Below are 26,637 nucleotides of genomic sequence, written 5' to 3' on the forward strand. Positions count from 1 at the left end.
CCCTCTCTCCCTGTGCCTGCCCCCCTCTCTCCCCCCTACCTGCCCCTCCCCCTGCCCGTCCTTCTCTCCACTGACTGCTCCATATTCTGTGCCCTCCCTCCGCTCTCCTCTCTTCTCTTTCCTGGTCCTTTTTTTTTTGTTCTCTCCCTTCTTGTCGTCTGTGAAGTGAAACACTGGAACTCCCTCTCTAACAGCACGGTGGGTGTACCTACTGGTTCAGTGCTGCCCTGCCAGGGGGTCAGTACTGAGGGAGTGGACTGCTGCGGTTCAAGACGGCAGCACCCCTCCACCTTCGGATGGGCAAGAAACGCTCGGCAGCTCCTGGACCCACTCCCTGTGAAAGAATACATTTTGTGTTTGCTCCCTTAATTGAGGATTGAGAAGAATTTCTAATGCAGGTTAAATTGTTCCGAATGTGTGAAGTGGGTGTGTTGGGCGTGTTGGGCGTGGTGGGTGTTGGGTGTGCAGACAGTGTGTGGGGTGTGAGATTGTCGGACTGCGTTAGATTCTGTTGCTGCTCCTCACTCACTGAAGCTCTTTATGTTTCTGATGCTGCAGATTCGATACATCCAGGTAAGGCACACAATCCCCCCCCTCACCCACCCTCACCCCCCTCACCCACCCTCACCCCCCTCACCCACCCTCACCCCCCTCGCCCACCCTCACCCCCCTCACCCACCCTCACCCCCTCACCCACCCTCCCCCCCCTCGCCCACCCTCACCCCCCTCGCCCACCCTCACCCCCTCACCCACCCTCCCCCACCCTCACCCCCTCGCCCACCCTCACCCCCCTCACCCACCCTCACCCCCCTCACCCACCCTCACCCCCCTCACCCACCCTCCCCCACCCTCACCCCCTCGCCCACCCTCACCCCCCTCACCCACCCTCACCCCCCTCACCCACCCTCACCCACCCTCACCCCCCTCACCCACCCTCACCCCCCTCACCCACCCTCGCCCACCCTCACCCCCCTCACCCACCCTCACCCCCCTCACCCACCCTCGCCCACCCTCACCCCCCTCGCCCACCCTCACCCCCTCACCCACCCTCCCCCACCCTCACCCCCTCGCCCACCCTCACCCCCCTCACCCACCCTCACCCCCCTCGCCCACCCTCACCCCCCTCGCCCCCTCACCCCCCTCACCCACCCTCACCCCCCTCCCCCACCCTCACCCCCCTCGCCCCCTCACCCCCCTCACCCACCCTCACCCCCCTCCCCCACCCTCACCCCCCTCACCCTCCCTCGCCCACCCTCACCCCCTCCCTCACCCCCTCACTCTCCCCTCACCCTCCCTCACCCCCTCACCCTCCCTCACCCACACTCGCCCACCCTCACCCACCATCACCTCCCTCACCCACCTCACCCTCATCCACCTCACCAACCCTCACCCCCCTCCCTCACCCCTCTCACCCTCCCTCATCGACCCTCAACCCCCTCACGCCCCTCACCCACCCTCACTCACCTCACCCTCCCTCACCCCCTCACCCTCCCTCACCCCCTCACACTCCCTCACCCCCTCACACTCCCTCACCCACCCTCACCCACCCTCACCCACCCTCACCCACCCTCACCCACCCTCACCCACCTCACCCACCTCACCCTCCCTCACCCCCCTCCCTCACCCCCTCCCTCACCCCCTCCCTCACCCACCTCACCCTCCCTCACCCACCCTCACCCACCCTCACCCCCCTCACCCCCCTCACCCCCTCACCCCCCTCACCTCCCTCACCCCCCTCACCCCCCTCACCCTCCCTCGCCCACCCTCACCCCCTCCCTCACCCCCTCACTCTCCCCTCACCCTCCCTCACCCCCTCACCCTCCCTCACCCACACTCGCCCACCCTCACCCACCATCACCTCCCTCACCCACCTCACCCTCATCCACCTCACCAACCCTCACCCCCCTCCCTCACCCCTCTCACCCTCCCTCATCGACCCTCAACCCCCTCACGCCCCTCACCCACCCTCACTCACCTCACCCTCCCTCACCCCCTCACCCTCCCTCACCCCCTCACACTCCCTCACCCCCTCACACTCCCTCACCCACCCTCACCCACCCTCACCCACCCTCACCCACCCTCACCCACCCTCACCCACCTCACCCACCTCACCCTCCCTCACCCCCCTCCCTCACCCCCTCCCTCACCCCCTCCCTCACCCACCTCACCCTCCCTCACCCACCCTCACCCACCCTCACCCCCTCACCCTCCCTCATCCCCTCCCACAGCCCCTTCACCCACCCTCACTCCCCTCACCCCGCTCCCTCACCCACCCTCCCCACCCTCACCCACCCTCCCCCACCCTCACCCACCCTCACCCTCCCTCACCCCCTCGCCCACCCTCACCCCCTCACCCCCTTCACCCTCCCTCACCCACCTCATCTACCCTCACCCTCCCTCGCCCACCCTCACCCCCTCCCTCACCCCCCTCACCCTCCCTCACCCACATCACCCCTCCCTCATCCACCCTCACTCCCTCACCCCCTCCCTCACCCCCTCACCCTCCCTCACCCACCTCACCCACCCTCACCCCTTCACCCCCCTCACCCCCCTCATCCACCCTCCCTCACCCCCCTCACCCTCCCTCACCCCCTCACCCTCCCTCACCCACCTCACCCTCCCTCACGCCCTCCCTCACCCTCCTCACCCCCTCCCTCAACCCCCTCATTCCCCCCTCACCCTCCCTCACCTACCCTTGCCCACCCTAACCCCCCTCACCCACCCTCACCCCCCTCACCCTCCCTCACCCACCCTCACCCACCTCATCTACCCTCACCCTCCCTCGCCCACCCTCACCCACCTCACCCTCCTTCACCCCCCTCCCTCACCCCCTCCCTCACCCCCTCCCTCACCCCCTCCCTCACCCCCCCACACCCACCCTCACCCCCTCCCTCACCCACCTCACCCTCCCTCACCCCCTCACCCCCACACCATCCCTCACCCTCCCTCACCCACCCTCGCCCACCCTCACGCCCCTCCCCCTCCCCCCTCCCTCACCCACCCTCACCTACCCTCACACTCCCTCGCCCACCCTCGCCCACCCTCACCCCCTCCCTCACCCCCTCACCATACCTCACCCACATCACCCCCCTCACCCCCCTCACCCTCCCTCACCCTCCTTCACCCACCTCACCCACCCTCACACACCCTCACCCCCTCACCCTCCCTCACCCCCTCACCCTCCCTCACCCCCCTCACCCTCACTCATCCACCCTCCCTCCCTCACCCCCTCCCTCACCCCCCTCACCCACCTCACCCTCCCTCGCGCACCCTCCCCCACCCTCACCCCCCACCCTCACCCCCCCTCACCCCCTTCACCCTCCCTCACCCTCCCTCACCCTCCATCACCCACCCTCACCCACTTCATCCACCCTCACCCTCCCTCACCCACCCTCATCCACCCTCACCCCCTCCCTCACCCCCCTCACCCTCACTCATCCACCCTCCCTCCCTCACCCCCTCCCTCACCCTCCCTCACCCACCTCACCCACCCTCACCCACCTCACCCTCCCTCGCTCACCCTCCCCCACCCTCACCCCCACCCTCACCCCCTTCACCCTCCCTCGCCCACCCTCACCCCCTCCTTCACCCCCCTCACCCCCTTCACCCTCCCTCACCCTCCCTCACCCACCCACCTCATCCACCCTCACCCTCCCTCACCCACCCTCATCCACCCTCACCCCCTCCCTCACCCCTCTCACTCCCCCCTCACCTACCCTCACCCCCTCACCCTCCCTCACCCACCCTCGCCCACCCTCATCCACCTTCACACTCCCTCGCCCACCCTCGTCCACCCACACCCCCCTCACTCCCCCCTCACCCTCCCTCACCCCCTCACCCTCCCTCAACCCCCTCACCTCCCTCACCCCCTCACCCTTCCTCACCCACCCCCGCCCACCCTCACCCCCCTCACCCCCTTCACCCTCCGTCACCCACCCTCACCCACCTCATCTACCCTCACCCTCCCTCGCCCACCCTCACCCACCTCACCCACCCTCACCCACCTCACCCACCCTCACCCCCACACCCTCCCTCACCCCCCCCTCACCCTCCCTCATCCACCCTCCCTACCTCACCCCCTCCCTCACCCCCTCCCTCACCCCCTCACCCTCCCTCACCCACCCTCGCCCACCCTCACCCCCTCCCTAACCCCCCTCACCCCCCTCCCTAACCCCCCTCACCCCCTTCACCCTCCCTCACCCACCCTCACCCACCTCATCCACCCTCACCCTCCCTCGCCCACCCTCGTCCACCCTCACCCCCTCCATCACCCTCGTCCACCCTCACCCCCTCCCTCACCCCCGTCCACCCTCACCCCCTCCCTCACCCCCCTCACTCCCCCCTCACCCTCCCTCACCCCCTCACCCTCCCTCACCCACCCTCGCCCACCCTCACCCCCCTCACCCACCTCACCAACCTCACCCTCCCTCACCCCCCTCCCTCACCCCCCTCACCCTCCCTCACCACCCTCCCTCACCCCCCTCACCCTCCCTCATCCACCCTCACCCCCCTCACCCACCTCACCCACCTCACCCTCCCTCACTCTCCCTCACCCCCCTCCCTCACCCACCTCACCCTCTCTCACCCTCCCTCACCCCCCTCCCTCACCCCCTCACCCTCCCTCACCCTCCCTCACCCCCTCACCCTCCCTCACCCCCTCACCCTCCCTCACCCACCCTCACCCACCCTCGCCCACCCTCACCCCCTTCACCCTCCCTCACCCACCTTCACCCACCCTCACCCCCTCACCCTCTCTCACCCATCCTCACCCTACCTCACCCTCCCTCACCCCCTCCCCCCTCAGTCCCCCCTCACCCTCCCTCACCCACCCTCACCCCCTCCCCCACCCTCACCCCTCTCACCCACCCTCACCCCTCCCTCACCCCACTCACCCACCCTCACCCCCCCTCACCCCCCTCATCCACCTTCACTCCCCTCACCCCCTCCCCCACCCTCCCACCCTCAGCCCCCTCATCCTCCCTCACCCCCTCACCCCCCCTCACCCACCCTCATCCCCTCACCCTCCCTCTACCCCCTCACCCTCACTCTCCCCCCTCCCTCACCCCCTCACCCACCATCACCCTCCCTCACCCACCTTCACCCCCTCACCCACCCTCACCCCTCTCACCCACCCTCACCCCCTCCCTCACCCCCCTCACCCACCCTCACTCTCCCTCCCTCACACACTCTCACCCCCTCACCCTCCCTCACCCACCGTCACTCACCCTCACCCCATCACCTCCACATCCACCCTCCGCCTCACCCCCATCCACCCTCACGCACCCTCACCCACCCTCACCTCCTACCCCCCTCACCCACCCTCACTGTCCCTCACCCTCCCTCAACCCTCTTACCCACCCTCACCCTCACTCACCCCCTCACCTTCCCTCACCCACCCTCACCCCCCTTCACCCCCTCACCCCCCTTCACCCCCTCACCCCCCTTCACCCCCTCACCCCCCTTCACCCCCTCACCCTCCCTCACCCACCCTCACTGTCCCTCACCCCCACCCCCTCACCCTCCCTCACCCCCTTCACCCACCCTTATTCACCCTCCCTCACCCTCCCTCAACTTCCTCACCCTTCCTCCCTCTCCCTCCCTCACCCCTCCTTCACACTCCCTCACAATCCCTCGCCCGCCCTCACCCGCCTGCACCCACCCACACCTGCCCACACACCTGTACCCCTGCTCATGTCATAATTGCTGGCACATTCACGGCTCGATGATCTTCAATGGTTTATTTTAAATTTGGTGTTTGGACTGTATCTCTGAAATGTTGTGATCGCCAGCCCCTGGACACTGTCCTGAGTGACCGTCAGCCCCTGGACACTGTCCTGAGTGACCGTCAGCCCCTGGACACTGTCCTGAGTGACGGTCAGCCCCTGGACACTGTCCTGAGTGACCGCCAGCCCCTGGACACTGTCCTGAGTGACCGCCAGCCCCTGGACACTGTCCTGAGTGACCGCCAGCCCCTGGACACTGTCCTGAGTGACCGTCAGCCCCTGGACACTGTCCTGAGTGACCGTCAGCCCCTGGACACTGTCCTGAGTGACGGTCAGCCCCTGGACACTGTCCTGAGTGACCGCCAGCCCCTGGACACTGTCCTGAGTGACCGCCAGCCCCTGGACACTGTCCTGAGTGACCGCCAGCCCCTGGACACTGTCCTGAGTGACCGTCAGCCCCTGGACACTGTCCTGAGTGACGGTCAGCCCCTGGACACTGTCCTGAGTGACCGTCAGCCCCTGGACACTGTCCAGAGTGACCGCCAGCCCCTGGACACTGTCCTGAGTGACCGTCAGCCCCTGGACACTGTCCTGAGTGACCGTCAGCCCCTGGACACTGTCCTGAGTGACCGCCAGCCCCTGGACACTGTCCTGAGTGACTGTCAGCCCCTGGACACTGTCCTGAGTGACGGTCAGTCCCTGGACACTGTCCTGAGTGACCGTCAACCCCTGGACACTGTCCTTTTTTAAAAAATATATATATTTTATTCAACTTTTTCGGCCATACAAAACAGTACAAAGGTTTTTCCCCTTTTTACAACAATAAAGCAATATAAATAACCGTGACCGTATTTTAACAAATAAATAAATAATATATAAACTAAATGGCAACTGCCATAACAAAAATAATAGCTCTCCCAAATAATAAAATCAGCAATTCAATATACATAACCAAGTACCAATATCTTTACAAAAACATCCCTGAGGACCCAACTGAGCCCTCCCCCCCCCCCCCCCCCCCCCCGCCCCCCCTGGGTTGCTGCTGTTACCTTCCCATTTCCTTTATCGTTCTGCGAGGTAGTTAATGAACGGTTGCCACCGCCTGGTGAACCCCTGAGCCAAACCCCTTAGTACAAACTTTATCCGTTCCAGTTTTATAAACCCTGCCATGTCGTTTATCCAGGTCTCCACACCCGGGGGTTTGGCTTCCTTTCACATTAACAATATCCTGCGCCGGGCTACTAGGGACGCAAAGGCCAAAACATCAGTCTCTCTCGCCTCCTGCACTCCCGGCTCTTCTGCAACCCCGAATATAGCCAGCCCCCAGCCTGGCTCGACCCGGACCCCCACCACCTTTGAAAGCACCTTCGCCACCCCCACCCAGAACCCCTGCAGTGCCGGGCATGACATAGATCCCTGAAAGTTGCCACCCAGGTTGATAGGGTTGTGAAGAAGGCCTATGGAGTGTTGGCCTTTATTGGTAGAGGGATTGAGTTCCGGAGTCAGGAGGCCATGTTGCAGCTGTACAGAACTCTGGTACGGCCGCATTTGGAGTATTGCGTACAGTTCTGGTCACCGCATTATAGGAAGGACGTGGAGGCTTTGGAGCGGGTGCAGAGGAGATTTACCAGGATGTTGCCTGGTATGGAGGGAAAATCTTATGAGGAAAGGCTGATGGACTTGAGGTTGTTTTCGTTGGAGAGAAGAAGGTTAAGAGGAGACTTAATAGAGGCATACAAAATGATCAGGGGGTTAGATAGGGTGGACAGTGAGAGCCTTCTCCCGCGGATGGAAATGGCTGGCACGAGGGGACATAACTTTAAACTGAGGGGTAATAGATATAGGACAGAGGTCAGAGGTAGGTTCTTTACGCAAAGAGTGGTGAGGCCGTGGAATGCCCTACCTGCTACAGTAGTGAACTCGCCAACATTGAGGGCATTTAAAAGTTTATTGGATAAACATATGGATGATAATGGCATAGTGTAGGTTAGATGGCTTTTGTTTCGGTGCAACGTCGTGGGCCAAAGGGCCTGTACTGCGCTGTATCGTTCTATGTTCTATGTTCTAAAACATGTGGATGTGGTTTGCTGGGCTTCTCGAGCATCTCCCACACCTATCCTCTACCCTGAAAAATTTACTGAGCCTTGCTCCGGTCATATGTGCCCTGTGCAAAACCTTAAACTGTATCAGGCTAAGCCTGGCGCACGAGGACGAAGAGCTTACCCTACGTAGGGTATCTGCCCACAGCCCCTCTTCAATCTCTTCCCCCAGCTCTTCCTCCCATTTTCCCTTCAGCTCATCCACCATGTTCTCCCCCTCGTCTCTCATTTCCCTGTATATATCTAACACCCTACCATCCCCCACCCATGTCCCTGAGATCACTCTATCTTGAATCTCCTGCGTCGGGAGCTGCGGGAATTCCCTCACCTGTTGCCTCGCAAAAGCCCTCAGTTGCATATTCCGAAATGCATTCCCTTGGGGCAACCCATATTTTTCCGTCAGCGCTCCCAGACTCGCAAGCGTCCCGTCCAGGAACAGATCCCTCAGTTGCACAATCCCAGCTCTTTGCCATGCTCCAAATCCCCCATCTATTCTCCCCGGGACAAACCTATGATTATTTCTAATCGGGGACCGCACCGAGGCTCCCGTCCTTCCCCTATGCCGTCTCCACTGCCCCCAAATTTTCAGTGTTGCCACCACCACCGGGCTTGTGGTGTATTTCTTCGGGGAGAACGGCAGCGGTGCCGTCACCAGTGCTTGTAGGCTAGTCCCCCTGCAGGACGCCCTCTCCAATCTCTTCCACGCCGCTCCCTCCCCTTCTCCCATCCACTTACACACCATTGAAATATTGGCGGCCCAATAGTACTCACTTAAGCTCGATAGTGCCAGTCCCCCCCTCTCCCTGCTACGCTGCAAGAACCCCCTCCTCACTCTCGGGGTCTTCCCAGCCCACACAAAACTCATAACGCTTTTCTCGATCTTCTTGAAAAAAGCCTTCATGACCATCACCGGGAGGCACTGAAACACAAAGAGGAATCTCGGGAGAACCACCATTTTAACCGCCTGCACCCTACCCACCAGTGACAGGGGCACCATGTCCCATCTCTTAAAATCCTCCTCCATCTGTTCCACCAATCGTGTTAAATTAAGCCTATGTAAGGTTCCCCAACTCCTGGCTATCTGGATCCCCAAGTACCGGAAATCCCTTGTTACCCTCCTCAGCGGTAAATCCTCTATTCCCCTGCTCTGCTACCCCGGATGTACCACAAACAATTCACTCTTCCCCATGTTCAATTTGTACCCCGAGAATTCCCCAAACTCCCCGAGCGTCTGCATTATCTCAGGAATCCCCTCCACTGGGTCCGCAACATACAGCAGTAAATCATCTGCATACAATGATACCCGGTGTTCTTCTCCTCCCCTGAGTACTCCCCTCCACTTCCTGGAGCCCCTCAGTGCTATGGCCAGGGGCTCAATTACCAATGCAAACAGTAACGGAGACAGGGGACACCCCTGCCTCGTCCCTCTGTAAAGACGGAAGTAGTCAGACCTCTGCCTGTTCGTGATCACACTTGCCACCGGGGCCCTACATAGCGGCTGTATCCATCCAATGAAACCTTCACCAAAACCAAATCTCCTCAACACTTCCCACAGGTAGTCCCACTCCACCCTGTCAAATGCTTTCTCGGCATCCATCGCCACCACTATCTCCGCCTCCCCCTCTGGTGGGGGCATCATCATCACCCCTAGCAGCCTCCGTATGTTCGTGTTCAGCTGTCTCCCCTTAACGAACCCAGTTTTATCCTCATGGACCACCCCTGGGACACAATCCTCTATCCTCGTCGCCATCACCTTGGCCAGGAGCTTAGCATCTACATTTAAAAGGGAAATGGGCCTGTAGGACCCACACTGCAGCGGGTCTTTATCCTTCTTCAAAAGTAACGATATTGTCGCCTCCGACATAGTCGGGGGCAACTTCCCCCTTTCCCTGGCCTCATTAAAGGTTCTCGTCAAAAGCGGGGCCAGTAGGTCTATATATTTCCTATAAAATTCCACCGGGAACCCATCCGGTCCCGGGGCCTTCCCTGCCTGCATGCTCCCAATCCCCTTTACCACCTCCTCTACATCAATCTGTGCTCCCAGTCCCGCCCTCTCCTGCTCCTCCACCTTCGGGAATTCCAGCTGATCCAGGAAATGCATCATTCCCTCCTTCCCTTCCGGGGGCTGAGCCTTATACAACCTCTCATAGATGTCTTAAACACCCCATTCACTCTCTCCGCTCCCCGTTCCACCTCTCCCTCCTCATCCCTCACCCCACCTATCTCCCTCGCCGCTCCCCTCTTCCTCAATTGTTGGGCCAGTAACCGACTCGCCTTCTCTCCATACTCATACTGCACTCCCTGTGCCCTCCTCCACTGTGCCTCTGCCTTACCCGTGGTCAGCAGGTCAAATTCCACATGTAACCTTTGTCTTTCCCTGTACAGTCCCTCCTCCGGTGCCTCTGCATATTGCCTGTCCACCCTCAGAGGTTCTCTCAGCAATCGCTCCCTTTCTTTACTCTCTTGCTTCCCTTTATGTGCCCTTATGGATATCAGTTCCCCTCTGACCACCGACTTCAACGCCTCCCAGACCACTCCCACCTGAACCTCTCCATTGTCATTAAACTCCAAGTACCTTTCGATACACCTCCTCACCCTTAGACATATCCCCTCATCCGCCAACAGGCCCATATCCATTTTCCAGAGTGGGTGCTGTTCCTTTTCCTCTCCTACCTCCAGATCTACCCAGTGTGGAGCGTGGTCCGAGATGGCTATGGCCGTGTACTCCGTCCCTGTCACCTTCGGAATCAGTGCCCTTCCCAGGACAAAAAAGTCTATCCGTGAATATACCTTGTGAACATGGGAGAAAAATGAGAACTCCTTACTCCTAGGTCTGATAAATCTCCAGGGGTCTACTCCTCCCGTCTGCTCCATGAAGTCCTTAAGCACCTTGGCCGCTGCCGGCCTCCTCCCGGTCCTGGACCTCGACCGGTCCAGCCCTGGATCAAGCACTGTATTGAAATCTCCCCCCATTACCAGCTTTCCCGCTTCCAGGTCCGGGATACGCCCCAACATACGCCTCATGAAGTTTGCATCATCCCAGTTTGGGGCGTATACGTTCACCAGAACCACCGCCTCCCCTTGCAATCTGCCACTCACCATCACGTATCTACCCCCACTGTCCGCCACTATGGTCTTTGCCTCAAACAGTACCCGTTTCCCCACTAAAATAGCCACCCCCCTATTCTTCGCATCTAAACCCGAATGAAAGACCTGTCCCACCCATCCTTTACGTAGTCTGACCTGGTCTATCAGTTTCAGATGCGTCTCCTGCAACATAACCACATCTGCCTTTAATTTCTTTAGGTGTGCGAGTACCCGTGCCCCTTTAATCGGCCCGTTCAGCCCTCTCACGTTCCACGTGATCAGCCGGGTTGGGGGGCTCTTTACCCCCCCCACTTGTCGACTAGCCATCCCCTTTTTTAACCCAGCTCCTCACCCGGTTCCCACGTACCCGTATATCCCCCCGACGGTGCCCTCCCGCCTCGACCACCCCGCCCCATAACAGCTCCCCCTTCCCCTTAGCAGCAGCAACCCAGTTAGCTCCCCCCCCCCCCTCCGCTAGATCCCCCTCCGCTAGATCCCCCGCTAGCGTAATTACACCCCCCATGTTGCTCCCAGAAGTCAGCGAACTCTGGCTGACCTCGGCTTCCCCGTTTGCCCTCGGCTCTCACTGTGCGAGGCCCCCACCTTCCTGCGTCCCTGTTCCCGCCATAATTACCATAGCACGGGAACGAGGCCCGCGTTTCCCACTCAGCCCCGCTTTCCTACCCACCGGTGCCCACAGTTCCTCATACTCCCCCCCCCCCCCCCCCCCCCCCAAACGAGGGGAAGAGAGAAAATTTACAGGATTAAAGAGTTAACAATTGAAAAATCATCCCCCCCCCCTTTCCTCGTCCCACATAGTCACCCCACCACTTTGTCCCAGAAGCTCTTTCTCTCGCCAGACTATTCCAGTTCCTCGTCCACTATGAATGTCCACGCCTCTTCTGCCGTCTCAAAGTAGTGGTGCTTCCCTTGGTGTGTGACCCACAGTCTCGCCGGTTGCAGCATTCCAAATTTCACCTTTTTGTGAAGCACCGCCTTAGCCCGATTGAAACTCGCCCTCCTTCCCGCCACCTCCGCACTCCAATCCTGGTATACGCGGATCACCGCGTTCTCCCACTGGCAGCTCCGAGTTTTCTTCGCCCATCTTAGGACCATCTCTCTGTCATTATAGCAGTGAAATCTCACCACTACGGCTCGAGGTATTTCTCCTGCCCTTGGTCTTCGCACCATAACTCGATAAGCTCCCTCCACCTCCAAAGGGCCCATCGGGGCCTCCGATCCCATTAGCGTGTGAAGCATCGTGCTCACATATGCCCCGACGTCCGCCCCCTCTGCGTCCTCGGGAAGACCTAAGACTCTTAGATTCTTCCTCCTCGAATTATTCTCCAGGGTTTCCAACCTCTCCACACACCTCTTGTGCTGCGCCTCGTGCGTCTCTGTCTTCACCACCAGGCCCTGAATTTCATCCTCATTCTCCGCAGCCCGAAGCTCCAGCTCCTGGGTCCTCTGCGCCTCCTTTAGCCCTTCAATCACCTGTAGCATCGGGGCCAACACCTCCTTCTTCAACTCTTCCACACAGCGCCGCAGGAACTCTTGTTGCTCCGGGCCCCGTATCGAACGGCCACCTTCCGACGCCATCTTGCTTCGAGCTTCCCTTCCTTGCCGCTGCTCCGAAGGATCCACTGCAATCCGGCCGCTATCCCCTCCTTTGTCCATCAGTATCCGGGGGGATTCCCTTCTATTTCACCGCACAGTGATTTTGGCCGTTTAAAATTGCCGTTGGAGCTCTTATCAAGAGCCCAAAAGTCCGTTCCAACGGGAGCTGCCGAAACGTGCGACTTAGCTGGTCATCGTAGGGAAGAGGTGTTGGCAATTCTGGACAGGCTGAAAATAGATAAGTCCCCGGGACCTGATGGGATTTATCCTAGGATTCTCTGGGAGGCCAGGGAAGAGATTGCTGGACCTTTGGCTTTGATTTTTATGTCATCATTCGCTACAGGAATAGTGCCAGAGGACTGGAGGACAGCAAATGTGGTCCCTTTGTTCAAAAAGGGGAGCAGAGACAACCCCGGCAACTATAGACCGGTGAGCCTCACGTCTGTAGTGGGGAAAATCTTGGAGGGGATTATAAGAGACAAGATTTATAATCATCTAGATAGGAATAATATGATCAGGGATAGTCAGCATGGCTTTGTGAAGGGTAGGTCATGCCTCACAAACCTTATTGAGTTCTTTGAGAAGGTGACTGAACAGGTAGATGAGGGTAGAGCAGTTGATGTGGTGTATATGGATTTCAGCAAAGCGTTTGATAAGGTTCCCCACGGTAGGCTATTGCAGAAAATACGGAGGCTGGGGATTGAGGGTGATTTAGAGATGTGGATCAGAAATTGGCTAGCTGAAAGAAGACAGAGGGTGGTGGTTGATGGGAAATGTTCAGAATGGAGTACAGTCACAAGTGGAGTACCACAAGGATCTGTTCTGGGGCCGTTGCTGTTTGTCATTTTTATCAATGACCTAGAGGAAGGCGCAGAAGGGTGGGTGAGTAAATTTGCAGACGATACTAAAGTCTGTGGTGTTGTCGATAGTGTGGAAGGATGTAGCAGGTTACAGAGGGATATAGATAAGCTGCAGAGCTGGGCTGAGAGGTGGCAAATGGAGTTTAATGTAGAGAAGTGTGAGGTGATTCACTTCGGAAGGAATAACAGGAATGCGGAATATTTGGCTAATGGTAAAGTTCTTGAAAGTGTGGATGAGCAGAGGGATCTAGGTGTCCATGTACATAGATCCCTGAAAGTTGCCACCCAGGTTGATAGGGTTGTGAAGAAGGCCTATGGAGTGTTGGCCTTTATTGGTAGAGGGATTGAGTTCCGGAGTCGGGAGGTCATGTTGCAGCTGTACAGAACTCTGGTACGGCCGCATTTGGAGTATTGCGTACAGTTCTGGTCACCGCATTATAGGAAGGACGTGGAGGCTTTGGAGCGGGTGCAGAGGAGATTTACCAGGATGTTGCCTGGTATGGAGGGAAAATCTTATGAGGAAAGGCTGATGGACTTGAGGTTGTTTTCGTTGGAGAGAAGAAGGTTAAGAGGAGACTTAATAGAGGCATACAAAATGATCAGGGGGTTAGATAGGGTGGACAGTGAGAGCCTTCTCCCGCGGATGGAAATGGCTGGCACGAGGGGACATAACTTTAAACTGAGGGGTAATAGATATAGGACAGAGGTCAGAGGTAGGTTCTTTACGCAAAGAGTAGTGAGGCCGTGGAATGTCCTACCTGCTACAGTAGTGAACTCGCCAACATTGAGGGCATTTAAAAGTTTATTGGATAAACATATGGATGATAATGGCATAGTGTAGGTTAGATGGCTTTTGTTTCGGTGCAACATCGTGGGCCGAAGGGCCTGTACTGTGCTGTATTGTTCAATGTTCTATGTTCTATCACCGCACCCGGAACTCTCCCTGGACACTGTCCTGAGTGACCGTCAGCCTCTGGACACTCAAAGAACAAAGAAAAGTACAGCATAGGCCCTTCGGCCCTCCAAGCCCGTGCCGACCATGCTGCCCGTCTAAACTACAATCTTCTACACTTCCGGGGTCCGTATCCCTCTATTCCCATCCTATTCATGTATTTGTCAAGATGCACCTTAAATGTCACTATTGTCCCTGCTTCCACCACCTCCTCCGGTAGCGAGTTCCAGGCACCCACTACCCTCTGTGTAAAAAAACTTGCCTCGTACATCTACTCTAAACCTTGCCCCTCGCACCTTAAACCTATGCCCCCTAGTAATGGACCCCTCTACCCTGGGGAAAAGCCTCTGACTATCCACTCTGTCTATGCCCCTCATAATTTTGTAGACCTCTATCTGGTCGCCCCTCAACCTCCGTCATTCCAGTGAGAACAAACCAAATTTATTCAACCTTTCCTCATAGCTTATGCCCTCCATACCAGGCAACATCCTGGTAAATCTCTTCTGCACCCTCTCTAAAGCCTCCACATCCTTCTGGTAGTGTGGCGACCAGAATTGAACACTATACTTCAAGTGTGGCCTACGGTTCTACAGCTGCAACATGACTTGCCAATTTTTATATTCAATGCCCAGGCCAATGAAAGCAAGCATGCCGTATGCCTTCTTGACGACCTTCTCCACCTGTGTTGCCCCTTTCAGTGACCTGTGGACCTGTACACCTAGATCTCTCTTGTCAATACTCTTGAGGGTTTTACCATTCACCTGCATTAGACCTTCCAAAATGCATTACCTCACATTTGTCCGGATTAAACTCCATCTGCCATCTCTCCGCCCAAGTCTCCAAACAATCTAAATCCTACTGTATCCTCTGGCAGTCCTCATCGCTATCCGCAATTCCACCAACCTTTGTGTCGCCCGCAAACTTACTAATCAGACCTGTTACATTTTTCGTCAAATCCTTTAAATATTTTACAAACAGCGAAGGTCCCAGCACTGAACCCTGCGTAACACCGCTAGTCACAGCCCTCCATTCAGAAAAGCATCCTTCCATTGCTACTCTTTGCCTTCTATGACCTAGCCAGTTCTGTATCCACCTTGCCAGCTCACCCCTGATCCCGTGTGACTTCACCTTTTGTACTAGTCTACCATGAGGGACCTTGTCAAAGGCCTCACTGAAGTCCATATAGACAACATCCACTGCCCTACCTGCATCAATCATCTTAGTGACCTCCTCGAAAAACTCTATCAAGTTAGTGAGACACGACCTCCCCTTCACAAAACCATGCTGCCTATCACTAATATTCCACTTATTTCCAAATGTGAGTAAATCCTGTCTCGAAGAATCCTCTCCAATAATTTCCTTACCACTGAAGTAAGGCTCACCGGCCTGTAATTACCTGGATTATCCTTGCTACCCTTCTTAAACAGAGGAAAATTAGCTGTTCTCCAGTCCTCGGAGATGGGGAAGAGCCCAGGCCTCCCCCAGCCCTCCCCCAGGCCTCCCCCAGCCCTCCCCAGCCCTCCCCCAGGCCTCCCCCAGGCCTCCCCCAGCCCTCCCCCAGCCCTCCCCCAGGCCTCCCCCAGCCCTCCCCAGCCCTCCCCCAGCCCTCCCCCATCCACCCCCCAGCCCTCCCTCAGCCCTCCCCCAGACATCCCCTAGCCCTCCCCCAGCCCTCCCCAGGCCACCCCCAGCCCTCTCCCAGCCCTCCCCCAGCCCTCCCCCAGCCCTCCCCCAGGCCTCCCCCAGACATCCCCTAGCCCTCCCCCAGCCCTCCCCCAGGCCTCCCCAGCCCTCTCCCAGGCCTCCCCAGCCCTCTCCCAGGCCTCCCCAGCCCTCTCCCAGCCCTCCCCCAGCCCTCCCCCAGGCCTCCCCAGCCCTCCCCCAGGCCTCCCCAGCCCTCCCCAGCCCTCCCCCAGGCCTCCCCCAGCCCTCCCCTAAGCCTCCCCCAGCCCTCCCCAGGCCTCCCCCAGCCCTCCCCCAGCCCTCCCCCAGGCCTCCCCCAGCCCTCCCCCAGGCCTCCCCCAGCCCTCCCCCAGGCCACCCCCAGCCCTCCACCAGCCCTCCCCAGCCCTCCCCCAGCCCTCCCCAGGCCTCCCCCAGCCCTCCCCCAGGCCTCCCCCAGACATCCCCTAGCCCTCCCCCAGCCCTCCCCAGGCCTCCCCAGGCCTCCCCCAGCCCTCCCCCAGGCCTCCACCAGGCCATCCCCAGGCCTCCCCCAGCCCTCCCCCAGCCCTCCCCAGGCCTCCCCAGCCCTCCCCCAGCCCTCCCCCAGCACTCCACCAGCCCTCCCCAGCCCTCCCCCAGCACTCCCCAGGCCTCCCCCAGCCCTCCCCAGGCCTCCCCCAGCCCTCCCCCAGCCCTCCCCAGGCCTCCCCCAGCCCTCCCCCAGGCCTCCCCCAGCCCTCCCCCAGGCCTCCCCCAGCCCTCCCCAGGCCTCCCCCAGTCCTCCCCCAGGCCTCCCCCAGTCCTCCCCCAGCCCTCCCCAGCCCTCCCCCAGCCCTCCCCAGGCCTCCCCCAGCCCTCCCCAGGCCTCCCCCAGCCCTCCCCCAGGCCTCCCCCAGCCCTCCCCCAGCCCTCCCCAGGCCTCCCCAGTCCTCCCCCAGGCCTCCCCCAGGCCTCCCCCATCCACCCCCCAGCCCTCCCCCAGCCCTCCCCCAGCCCTCCTATTCGATCTACAAGGGGCCATTGCCTCTTGACATAACTCCACTCCGCTCTGCACCTCACCCTTTCCCCCGCACCCCCGCGCTCACACATGGTCAATGATGCTGTGGTCTCTGTGTCTTTAACAGAAGTTGGGAATGACCGAGGATGATAAGAGGAACTGCTGCCTGCTCGAGATCCAGGAAACAGAAGCCAAGTATTACAAAACTCTCGAGGACATTGAGAAGGTGAGACTGTTCATTACCACAGCCAAACTCTAACATCCGTCACAATGGGATGCAGAGTCAGACAGGGAACCGTGCATTATATACTCAATACAGATTTAATTCCAAAAGTGCAGCTCCCTCAGTACCTACCCTGCGACAGTGCAGCACTCCCTCAGTACTGACCCTCTGACAGTGCAGCACTCCCTCAGTACTGACCCTCTGACAGTGCAGCACTCCCTCAGTACTGACCCTCTGACAGTGCAGCACTCCCTCAGTACTGACTCTCTGACAGTGCAGCACTCCCTCGGTACTGACCCTCTGACAGTGCGGCACTCCCTCAGTACCGACCCTCTGACAGTGCAGCACTCCCTCAGTACTGACCCGCTGACAGTGCAGCACTCCCTCAGTACTGACCCTCTGACAGTGCGGCGCTCCCTCAGTACTGACCCTCTGACAGTGCGGCACTCCCTCAGTACTGACCCTCTGACAGTGCGGCACTCCCTCAGTACTGACCCTCTGACAGTGTAGCACTCCCTCAGTACCGACCCTCTGACAGTGCAGCACTCCCTCAGTACTGACCCTCTGACAGTGCAGCACTCCCTCAGTACTGACCCTCTGACAGTGCAGCACTCCCTCAGTACTGACCCTCTGACAGTGCGGCACTCCCTCAGTACTGACCCTCTGACAGTGCAGCACTCCCTCAGTACTGATCCTCTGACAGTGCGGCATTCCCTCAGTACTGACCCTCTGACAGTGCGGCACTCCCTCAGTACTGACCCTCTGACAGTGCGGCGCTCCCTCAGTACTGACCCTCTGACAGTGCAGCACTCCCTCAGTACTGACCCTCTGACAGTGCAGCACTCCCTCAGTACTGACCCTCTGACAGTGCGGCACTCCCTCAGTACTGACCCTCTGACAGTGCAGCACTCCCTCAGCACTGACCCTCTGACAGTGCGGCAGTCCCTCAGTACTGACCCTCTGACAGTGCGGCACTCCCTCAGTACTGACTCTCTGACAGTGCGGCACTCCCTCAGTACTGACCCCCTGACAGTGCAGCACTCCCTCAGTACTGACCCTCTGACATTGCAGCACTCCCTCAGTACTGACGCTCTGACAGTGCGGCACTCCCTCAGTACTGACCCTCTGACAGTGCGGCACTCCCTCAGTACTGACCCTCTGACAGTGCAGCACTCCCTCAGTACTGACCCTCTGACATTGCAGCACTCCCTCAGTACTGACGCTCTGACAGTGCGGCACTCCCTCAGTACTGACCCTCTGACAGTGCGGCGCTCCCTCAGTACTGACCCTCTAATAGTGCAGCACTCCCTCAGTACTGACCCTCTGACAGTGCAGCACTCCCTCAGTACTGACCCTCTGACAGTGCAGCACTCCCTCAGTACTGATCCTCTGACAGTGCTGTACTCCCTCAGTACTGACCCTCTGACAGTGCAGCACTCCCTCAGTACTGACCCTCTGACAGTGCTGTACTCCCTCAGTACTGACCCTCTGACAGTGCGGCACTCCCTCAGTACTGACGCTCTGACAGTGCGGCACTCCCTCAGTACTGACCCTCTGACAGTGCGGCACTCCCTCAGTACTGACCCTCTGACAGTGCAGCACTCCCTCAGTACTGACCCTCTGACATTGCAGCACTCCCTCAGTACTGACGCTCTGACAGTGCGGCACTCCCTCAGTACTGACCCTCTGACAGTGCGGCGCTCCCTCAGTACTGACCCTCTAATAGTGCAGCACTCCCTCAGTACTGACCCTCTGACAGTGCAGCACTCCCTCAGTACTGACCCTCTGACAGTGCAGCACTCCCTCAGTACTGATCCTCTGACAGTGCTGTACTCCCTCAGTACTGACCCTCTGACAGTGCAGCGTTCCCTCAGTACTGACCCTCTGACAGTGCGGCACTCCCTCAGTACTGACCCTCTGACAGTGCAGCACTCCCTCAGTACTGACGCTCTGACAGTGCAGCACTCTCTCAGTACAGGACTGTTGTTGCTGGTCTCGGTTCTAAATAAGTTGCTGCAGGGGGATTTGAACCCATCGCCCATGATTCTTGATAGTTTGACCTGCCTGTGTTAATGCCATTGTCTATGTGCCGGTTACAGAATTACATGATCCCATTAAAGGCTGTACTCACTGCCCAGGAGATGGAGGCCGTGTTCATCAATCTGGAGGTAAGTGTTTTCTGTGTCTGTTGTCTGTGAATAAATCCCGCCTGCAGAACTCCAGCTCATTCATCCCGTCTATCAGGTGTCCCTGATGCCCACTGGGTTATATTAGTGATTCTGGGGTTTGTGGTGATGGAGGGGGTACATAGGTGGCTTTAGGTGTTCCTCGTGAGAGAGCAATGTAAATGGGTAACTTTGGGAGTCCCTGTTGAGGGAGTGTATACAGGTGGCTTGGGGGTCAGTAATGACGATTGAAAAACCATGTACTCCAAACTGACGCCTGTTTAATCATCATGGAGATTACTGACAATCTGCTCCGCCTGCTCTTCGAGCCTGCTCCTCCATTCATTATGATCATGGCTGATCATCAAGTTCAATACCCTGATCCCGCCTTCCCCCCATATCCCTCGATCCTTTTCCCCAAGAGCTGTATCTAATTCCTGCTTGAAATTACACAACGTTTTGGCCTCAACTACTTTCTGTGGGAGTGAATTCCACAGATTCCCCGCCCTCTGGGTGAAGAAATTTCTCCTCACCTCAGTCTTAAAAGGTTTACCCCTTATCCTCAAACTATGACCCCTAGTTCTGGGCTCCCTCACCATCGGGAACATTCTTTCTGAATCCACCCTGTCTAATCCTGTTAGAATTTTATGTTTCACTGAGCTCTCCTCTCACTCTTCTAAACTCCAATGAATATAATCCGAACCGATTTAGTCTCTCCTCATATGACAGTCCCGCCATCCCAGGAATCAGTCTGGTAAACCTTCGCTGCTCTCCCTCCATAGCAAGAACATCCTTCCCCAGATAAGGACACCAAAACTGCCCACAATACTCCCGGTGTGGCCTCGCCAATGCCCTATACAATTGCAGTAAAACATCCCTATTCCTGTACTCCAATCCTCTCGCTATAAAGGCCAACATACCATTTCCCTTCTTTACTGCCTGCTGTACCTGCGCGCTTACTTTCAGCGACTGATGCACGAGGACACCAAGATCTCGCTGAGTATCCGCCGCTCTCAATTTACACCCAATCAAATAATAATCTGCCTGCCTATTTTTGCTAACAAAGTGGATAACCTCACATTTATCCCCATTATATTGCATCTGACATGCATGTGTCCACTCACTCAGCCTGCCCAAATCCAGCTGAAGCATCTCTGCATCCTCCTCACAGCTCACCCTCCCATCCAACTTTGTATCATCTGCAAATTTGGAGATAATACACTTAGTTCCCTCGTCGAAATCATTTTTTTTAAGGGGCAATTTTAGCATGGCCAATCCACCTACCCTGCACAACTTTGGGATGTGGGGGTGGGGGGGCGGGGGGGGGGGGGGGTGCAGACCACACAGACATGGGGAGAATGTGCAAACTCCACACGGACAGTGACCCGGGGCCGGGATCGAACCAAAGTCCTCGGTGCCGTGAGGCAGCAGTGCTAACCATTGCGCCACTCCGCTGCACCACCCTCCCCGCCTCATCCAAGTCATTAATATATAAAATATATAATGTGAACAGTTGGGGTCCCAGCACAGATCTCTGCGGTACCCCACTAGCCACTGCCTGCCAATCAGAAAAGACCCATTTATTCCAACGTTTTGCTTCCTGTCTGCTAACCAGCTTTCTCTCCATCTCAAACCACTACCCGTAATCCCATGTACTTTAACTTTACATATTAATCCTGGTCAACTCTACTGGACACATTTTCAAAGAATTTTAGTAGATCTTTAAGCACAATTTTCCTTTCGTAAATCCATGCTGATGTTGTCTGATTACACCACTGCTTTCCAAATGCTGTGCTATGAAATCCTTGATAATGGACTCCAGCAACTTCCCTACTACCGACGTTAGGCTCACTGGTCTATAGCTTTCTCTCTACCTCCCTTTTTGAATAGCGGGGTTACATTCGCTACCCTCCAATCTGTAGGAACCATTCCAGAGTCCAATAATTTTGGAAAATGCCCATCAATGGATCTACTATTTCTAGGGCCACTTCCTTAAGTACTCTGGGATGCAGATTATCCGGCCCTGGAAATTTATCCGCCTTCAAGCCAATTAATTTCCCCAAAACCATTTCTTTACTGATACTAATTTCCTTCAGCTCCTCACTGAAACTTGTGTTTCTCAGAACTTCCACTACATTATTCATGTTCTTCCTTTGTGAAGACAGAAGCAAAATACGAATTTAGTTCCTCAGCCATTTCTTTGTTCCCGGTTATGAATTCCCCCGTTTCTGACTGTAAGGGGCCGACATTAGTTCTTATCAATCTTTATTTCTTTACATACCTTTAGAAACTTTTATTCATTTTTAATGTTCCCCGCTAGTTTACTTTCAAATTGTATTTCCCCTTCTTAATAAATCCCTTGGTCCGCCTTTGCTGAATTTTAAACTGTTCCCAATCCTCAGGTCTATTGCTCTTTGTTGCTAGTTTGTATGCCTCTTCTTTGAATCTAATACTATCTCTAATTTCCCCTGTAAGCCATGGTTTGGCCACAGTTCCCTTTCTACTCTTCCGCCAAATAGGAGTAAAGAACTTTTGGAGTTCATCTATTCATTCCTTGAATGCTGCCATTGCCTGTCCACGGTCCTGCCTTTCAGTAATGTTTCCCAGGCCGTCATAGCCTGCTCATGCCTCATACCATCAGAGTTATCTTTATTGAGGTTCAGGACCCTGGTCTCAGAATCAACGACCTCACGATTCACCTTGATAAAGAATTCTACCATATTATGGTCACTCATCCCCAAGGATTCTCTCACGACTATGACTATGATTTAGTGGCCATTACTGAAACATGGTTAAAGGATGGTCACGACTGGGAGTTAAATATCCAAGGGTATCAAACTATTCGGAAGGACAGAGTGGATGGTAAGGGAGGTGGTGTAGCTCTGTTATTTAAGGATGACATCCGGGCAACAGTAAGGGATGACATTGGTGCTATGGAGGATAAGGTTGAATCCATTTGGGTGGAAATCAGGAATAGTAAGGCAAAAAAGTCACTGATAGGAGTAGTCTATCGGCCACTAAATAGTAACATTATGGTGGGGCAGGCAATAAACAAAGAAATAATGGATGCATGTAGAAATGGTACAACAGTTATCATGGGGGATTTTAATCTACATGTCGATTGGTTTAACCAGGTCGGTCAAGCGAGCCTTGAGGAGGAGTTTATAGAATGTATCCGCGATAGTTTCCTAGAACAGTATGTAATAGAACCTACGAGGGAACAAGCGGTCCTAGATCTGGTCCTGTGTAATGAGACAGCATTGATTCAGGATCTCATAGTTAGGGATCCTCTCGGAAGGAGCGATCACAATATGGTGGAATTTAAAATACAGATGGAGGGTGAGAAGGTAAAATCAAGCACTAGTGTTTTGTGCTTAAACAAAGGAGATTACAATGGGATGAGAGAAGAACTAGCTAAGGTAGACTGGGAGCAAAGACTTTATGGTGAAACAGTTGAGGAACAGTGGAGAACCTTCCCAGCGATTTTCACAGTGCTCAGCAAAGGTTTATACCAACAAAAGGAAGGACGGTAGAAGGAGGGAAAATCGACCGTGGATATCTAAGGAAATAAGGGAGAGTTTCAAATTGAAGGAAAAAGCATACAAAGTGGCAAAGATTAGTGGGAGACTAGAGGACTGGGAAATCTTTAGGGGACAACAGAAAGCTACTAAAAAAGCTATAAAGAAGAGTAAGATAGATTATGAGAGTAAACTTGCTCAGAATATAAAAACAGATAGTAAAAGTTTCTACAAATATATAAAACAAAAAAGAATGGCTAAGGTAAATATTGGTCCTTTAGAGGATGAGAAGGGAGATTTAATAATGGGAGATGAGGAAATGGCTGAGGAACTGAATAGGTTTTTTGGGTCGGTCTTCACAGTGGAAGACACAAATAACATACCAGTGACTGATAGAAATGAGGCTATGACAGGCGAGCACCTTGAGAGGATTGATATCACCAAGGAGGTAGTGATGGGCAAGCTAATGGGGCTAAAGGTAGACAAGTCTCCTGGCCCTGATGGAATGCATCCCAGAGTGCTAAAAGAGATGGCTAGGGAAATTGCAAATGCACTAGTGATAATTTACCAAAATTCACTAGACTCTGGGGTGGTCCCGGCGGATTGGAAATTAGCAAACGTGACACCACTGTTTAAAAAAGGAGGTAGGCAGAAAGCGGGTAATTATAGGCCTGTTAGCTTAACTTCGGTAGTAGGGAAGATGCTGGAATCTATCATCAAGGAAGAAATAGCGAGGCACCTGGATGGAAATTGTCCCATTGGGCAGACGCAGCATGGGTTCATAAAGGGCAGGTCGTGCCTAACTAATTTAGTGGAATTTTCTGAGGACATTAACAGTGCGGTAGATAACGGGGAGCCAATGGATGTGGTATATCTGGATTTCCAGAAAGCCTTTGACAAGGTGCCACACAAAAGGTTGCTGCACAAGATAAAGATGCATGGCATTAAGGGGAAAGTAGTAGCATGGATAGAGGATTGGTTAAATAATAGAAAGCAAAGAGTGGGGATTAATGGGTGTTTCTCTGGTTGGCAATCAGTAGCTAGTGGTGTCCCTCAGGGATCAGTGTTGGGCCCACAATTGTTCACGATTTACATAGATGATTTGGAGTTGGGGACCAAGGGCAATGTGTCCAAGTTTGCAGACGACACTAAGATAAGTGGTAAAGCAAAAAGTGCAGAGGATACTGGAAGTCTGCAGAGGGATTTGGATAGATTAAGTGAATGGGCTAGGGTCTGGCAGATGGAATACAATGTTGACAAATGTGAGGTTATCCATTTTGGTAGGAATAACAGCAAAAGGTATTATTATTTAAATGATAAAATATTAAAACGTGCTGCTGTGCAGAGAGACCTGGGTGTGCTAGTGCATGAGTCGCAAAAAGTTGGTTTACAGGTGCAACAGGTGATTAAGAAAGTGAATGGAATTTTGTCCTTCATTGCTAGAGGGCTGGAGTTTAAGACTAGGGAGGTTATGCTGCAATTGTATAAGGTGTTAGTGAGGCCACACCTGGAGTATTGTGTTCAGTTTTGGTCTCCTTACTTGAGAAAGGACGTACTGGCACTGGAGGGTGTGCAGAGGAGATTCACTAGGTTAATCCCAGAGCTGAAGGGGTTGGATTACGAGGAGAGGTTGAGTAGACTGGGACTGTACTCGTTGGAATTTAGAAGGGGGATCTTATAGCAACACCTAAAATTATGAAGGGAATAGATAGGATAGATGCGGGCAGGTTGTTTCCACTGGCAGGTGAAAGCAGAACTAGGGGGCATAGCCTCAAAATAAGGTGAAGTAGATTTAGGACTGAGTTTAGGAGGAACTCCTTCACCCAAAGGGTTGTGAATCTATGGAATTCCTTGCCCAGTGAAGCAGTTGAGGGTCCTTCATTAAATGTTTTTAAGATAAAGATAGATAGTTTTTTGAAGAATAAAGGGATTAAGGGTTATGGTGTTCGGGCCGGAAAGTGGAGTTGAGTCCACAAAAGATCAGCCATGATCTCATTGAATGGCGGAGCAGGCTCGAGGGGTCAGATGGCCGACTCCTGCTCCTAGTTCTTATGTTCTTATGTGACTAGATTGCCAACTAATCCTTTCTCATTGCACAGCACCCAGCCCTAGATGGCCTGTTCCCTTGTTGGTTCCTGAACATACTGGTCCAGAAAACCATCCCGTTTACACTCCAGAAATTCCTCCTCTATTGCTGTGTGACTAATTTGACTCACCCAATCTATATGTAGATTAAAATCACCCATAATCTCAGATGTTCCTTTATCACGTGTTCTGGGCCAGGGTTTGGAGAACACCAAAGTATATCATGGAATTCACCTGACCCACAACTGTTTATAGATTTTGGTTACGAGGAGCACACGGACCTACTCTTCAGCTGTTATTCAACAGCGGCCTCGCACTTTTAATCAAAAACAAAGTTTATTCTACAAATTCAGTTAACATTTCTAAAGACACACACAGTAAGCATTTTATCAACTACAAACATAAATACCCCACACAGCTACAGTACTATATATATGTATATAACCCTTAATAACTTCCCTTTCAATTGTTTCAATTTAAGTAACAACATCCATAAACCAGAAAAACCTTTTTACCTAAATAGTAGGTTTGAGTTCTTTACAGAGAACAGTTATTACTTTTAAATTATCAAGTGATCTGGACACCTTTTAATATACAGAGAGAGAAAAGAAGCATTCTTTTTCTGAATCCAGCTACCAACAATGTAAACCGAAAGTAAAACTCAGAGCCACAGCCCAGTTCCCAGCTCAAAGCGAAAGTAAAACCAGAGCCACAGCCCAGCCCCACCCACACAATGAGATCACTGAAGCCATGTGATGGTAAAAACATTTCTTAAAGGGGCACTCACATGACACATGCATCTCTGATTTCCCGTCTAACGCTATTCCCAACATTACAACTGTTTTGCCCCTTGATGTTTCTTAACTCAACCCAGACAGATTCCACATCATCTGTACTAATATCTTTCCTCAATATTGTATCAATATCTTCTTTAATCAACAATGCAACTCCACCATCTTTTCCTTTCTGTCTGTCCTTCCTAAAAACTTAAAATCCCTCAACATTTAGTTCGAATCCTTGGTCACCTTGGAGCCAAGTCTCTGTAATCCCAACTATATCATATCCCTTTACATCTATCTGCACAACTAATTCATCCATTTTATTTTGAATGCTCCACGTGTTCATGTACAAAACCTTAAGGCTAGTCCTTTTAACATTCCCTGTCCCTACTATTTTTACAGTGTTATTATCTGACACAGGAACTTGATTTCTCTGCCTATCACGTTTGTTATTCTCCTTGCTGTCTTTTTCTCTTGTTCTTGATTCCCCCTGCTCTGAATCCTTACATAGATTCCCATCCCCATGCCATATTAGTTACAAACCTCCTCAACTGCCTAGCAAGTAACCCCCCCCCCCCCCCCCCCCGGATATCAGTCCCAGTCCTGCCCAGGTGTAACCTGCCCAGTTTGTACCGGTCCCACCTCCCCCAGAACCGGTCCCAATGCCACAGGAATCTGAAACCCTCCCCCTGACACCATCTCTTCATCCGATATATTCTGCTATTTCTACTCTGACTAGCACATGGCTCTGTTAGTAATCCTGAGATCACTGCCTTTGAGATCCAACTTCTCAACTTCCTTCCTAACTCCCTGTATTCTGCTTTCAGACCTCATCCTTTTTTTTACCTATGTCATTGGTACTGAAGT

General features: G+C 54.8%; 1 protein-coding gene across 1 annotated transcript in view; it reads left to right on the plus strand.

Annotated features, from left to right (window-relative positions):
• LOC140398876 (guanine nucleotide exchange factor VAV2-like) overlaps positions 1-26,637 on the plus strand; it is a 400,989-nt gene that overhangs the window by 228,745 nt on the left and 145,607 nt on the right. The window contains 3 exon segments of the mRNA XM_072487820.1: positions 559-573; positions 17,128-17,226; positions 19,323-19,391. Of these exon segments, the coding sequence (XP_072343921.1) occupies positions 559-573; positions 17,128-17,226; positions 19,323-19,391 (183 nt within the window).

Source organism: Scyliorhinus torazame, chromosome 22 (genome assembly GCF_047496885.1).
Source record: "Scyliorhinus torazame isolate Kashiwa2021f chromosome 22, sScyTor2.1, whole genome shotgun sequence".
NCBI classification, from domain to species: domain Eukaryota; kingdom Metazoa; phylum Chordata; class Chondrichthyes; order Carcharhiniformes; family Scyliorhinidae; genus Scyliorhinus; species Scyliorhinus torazame.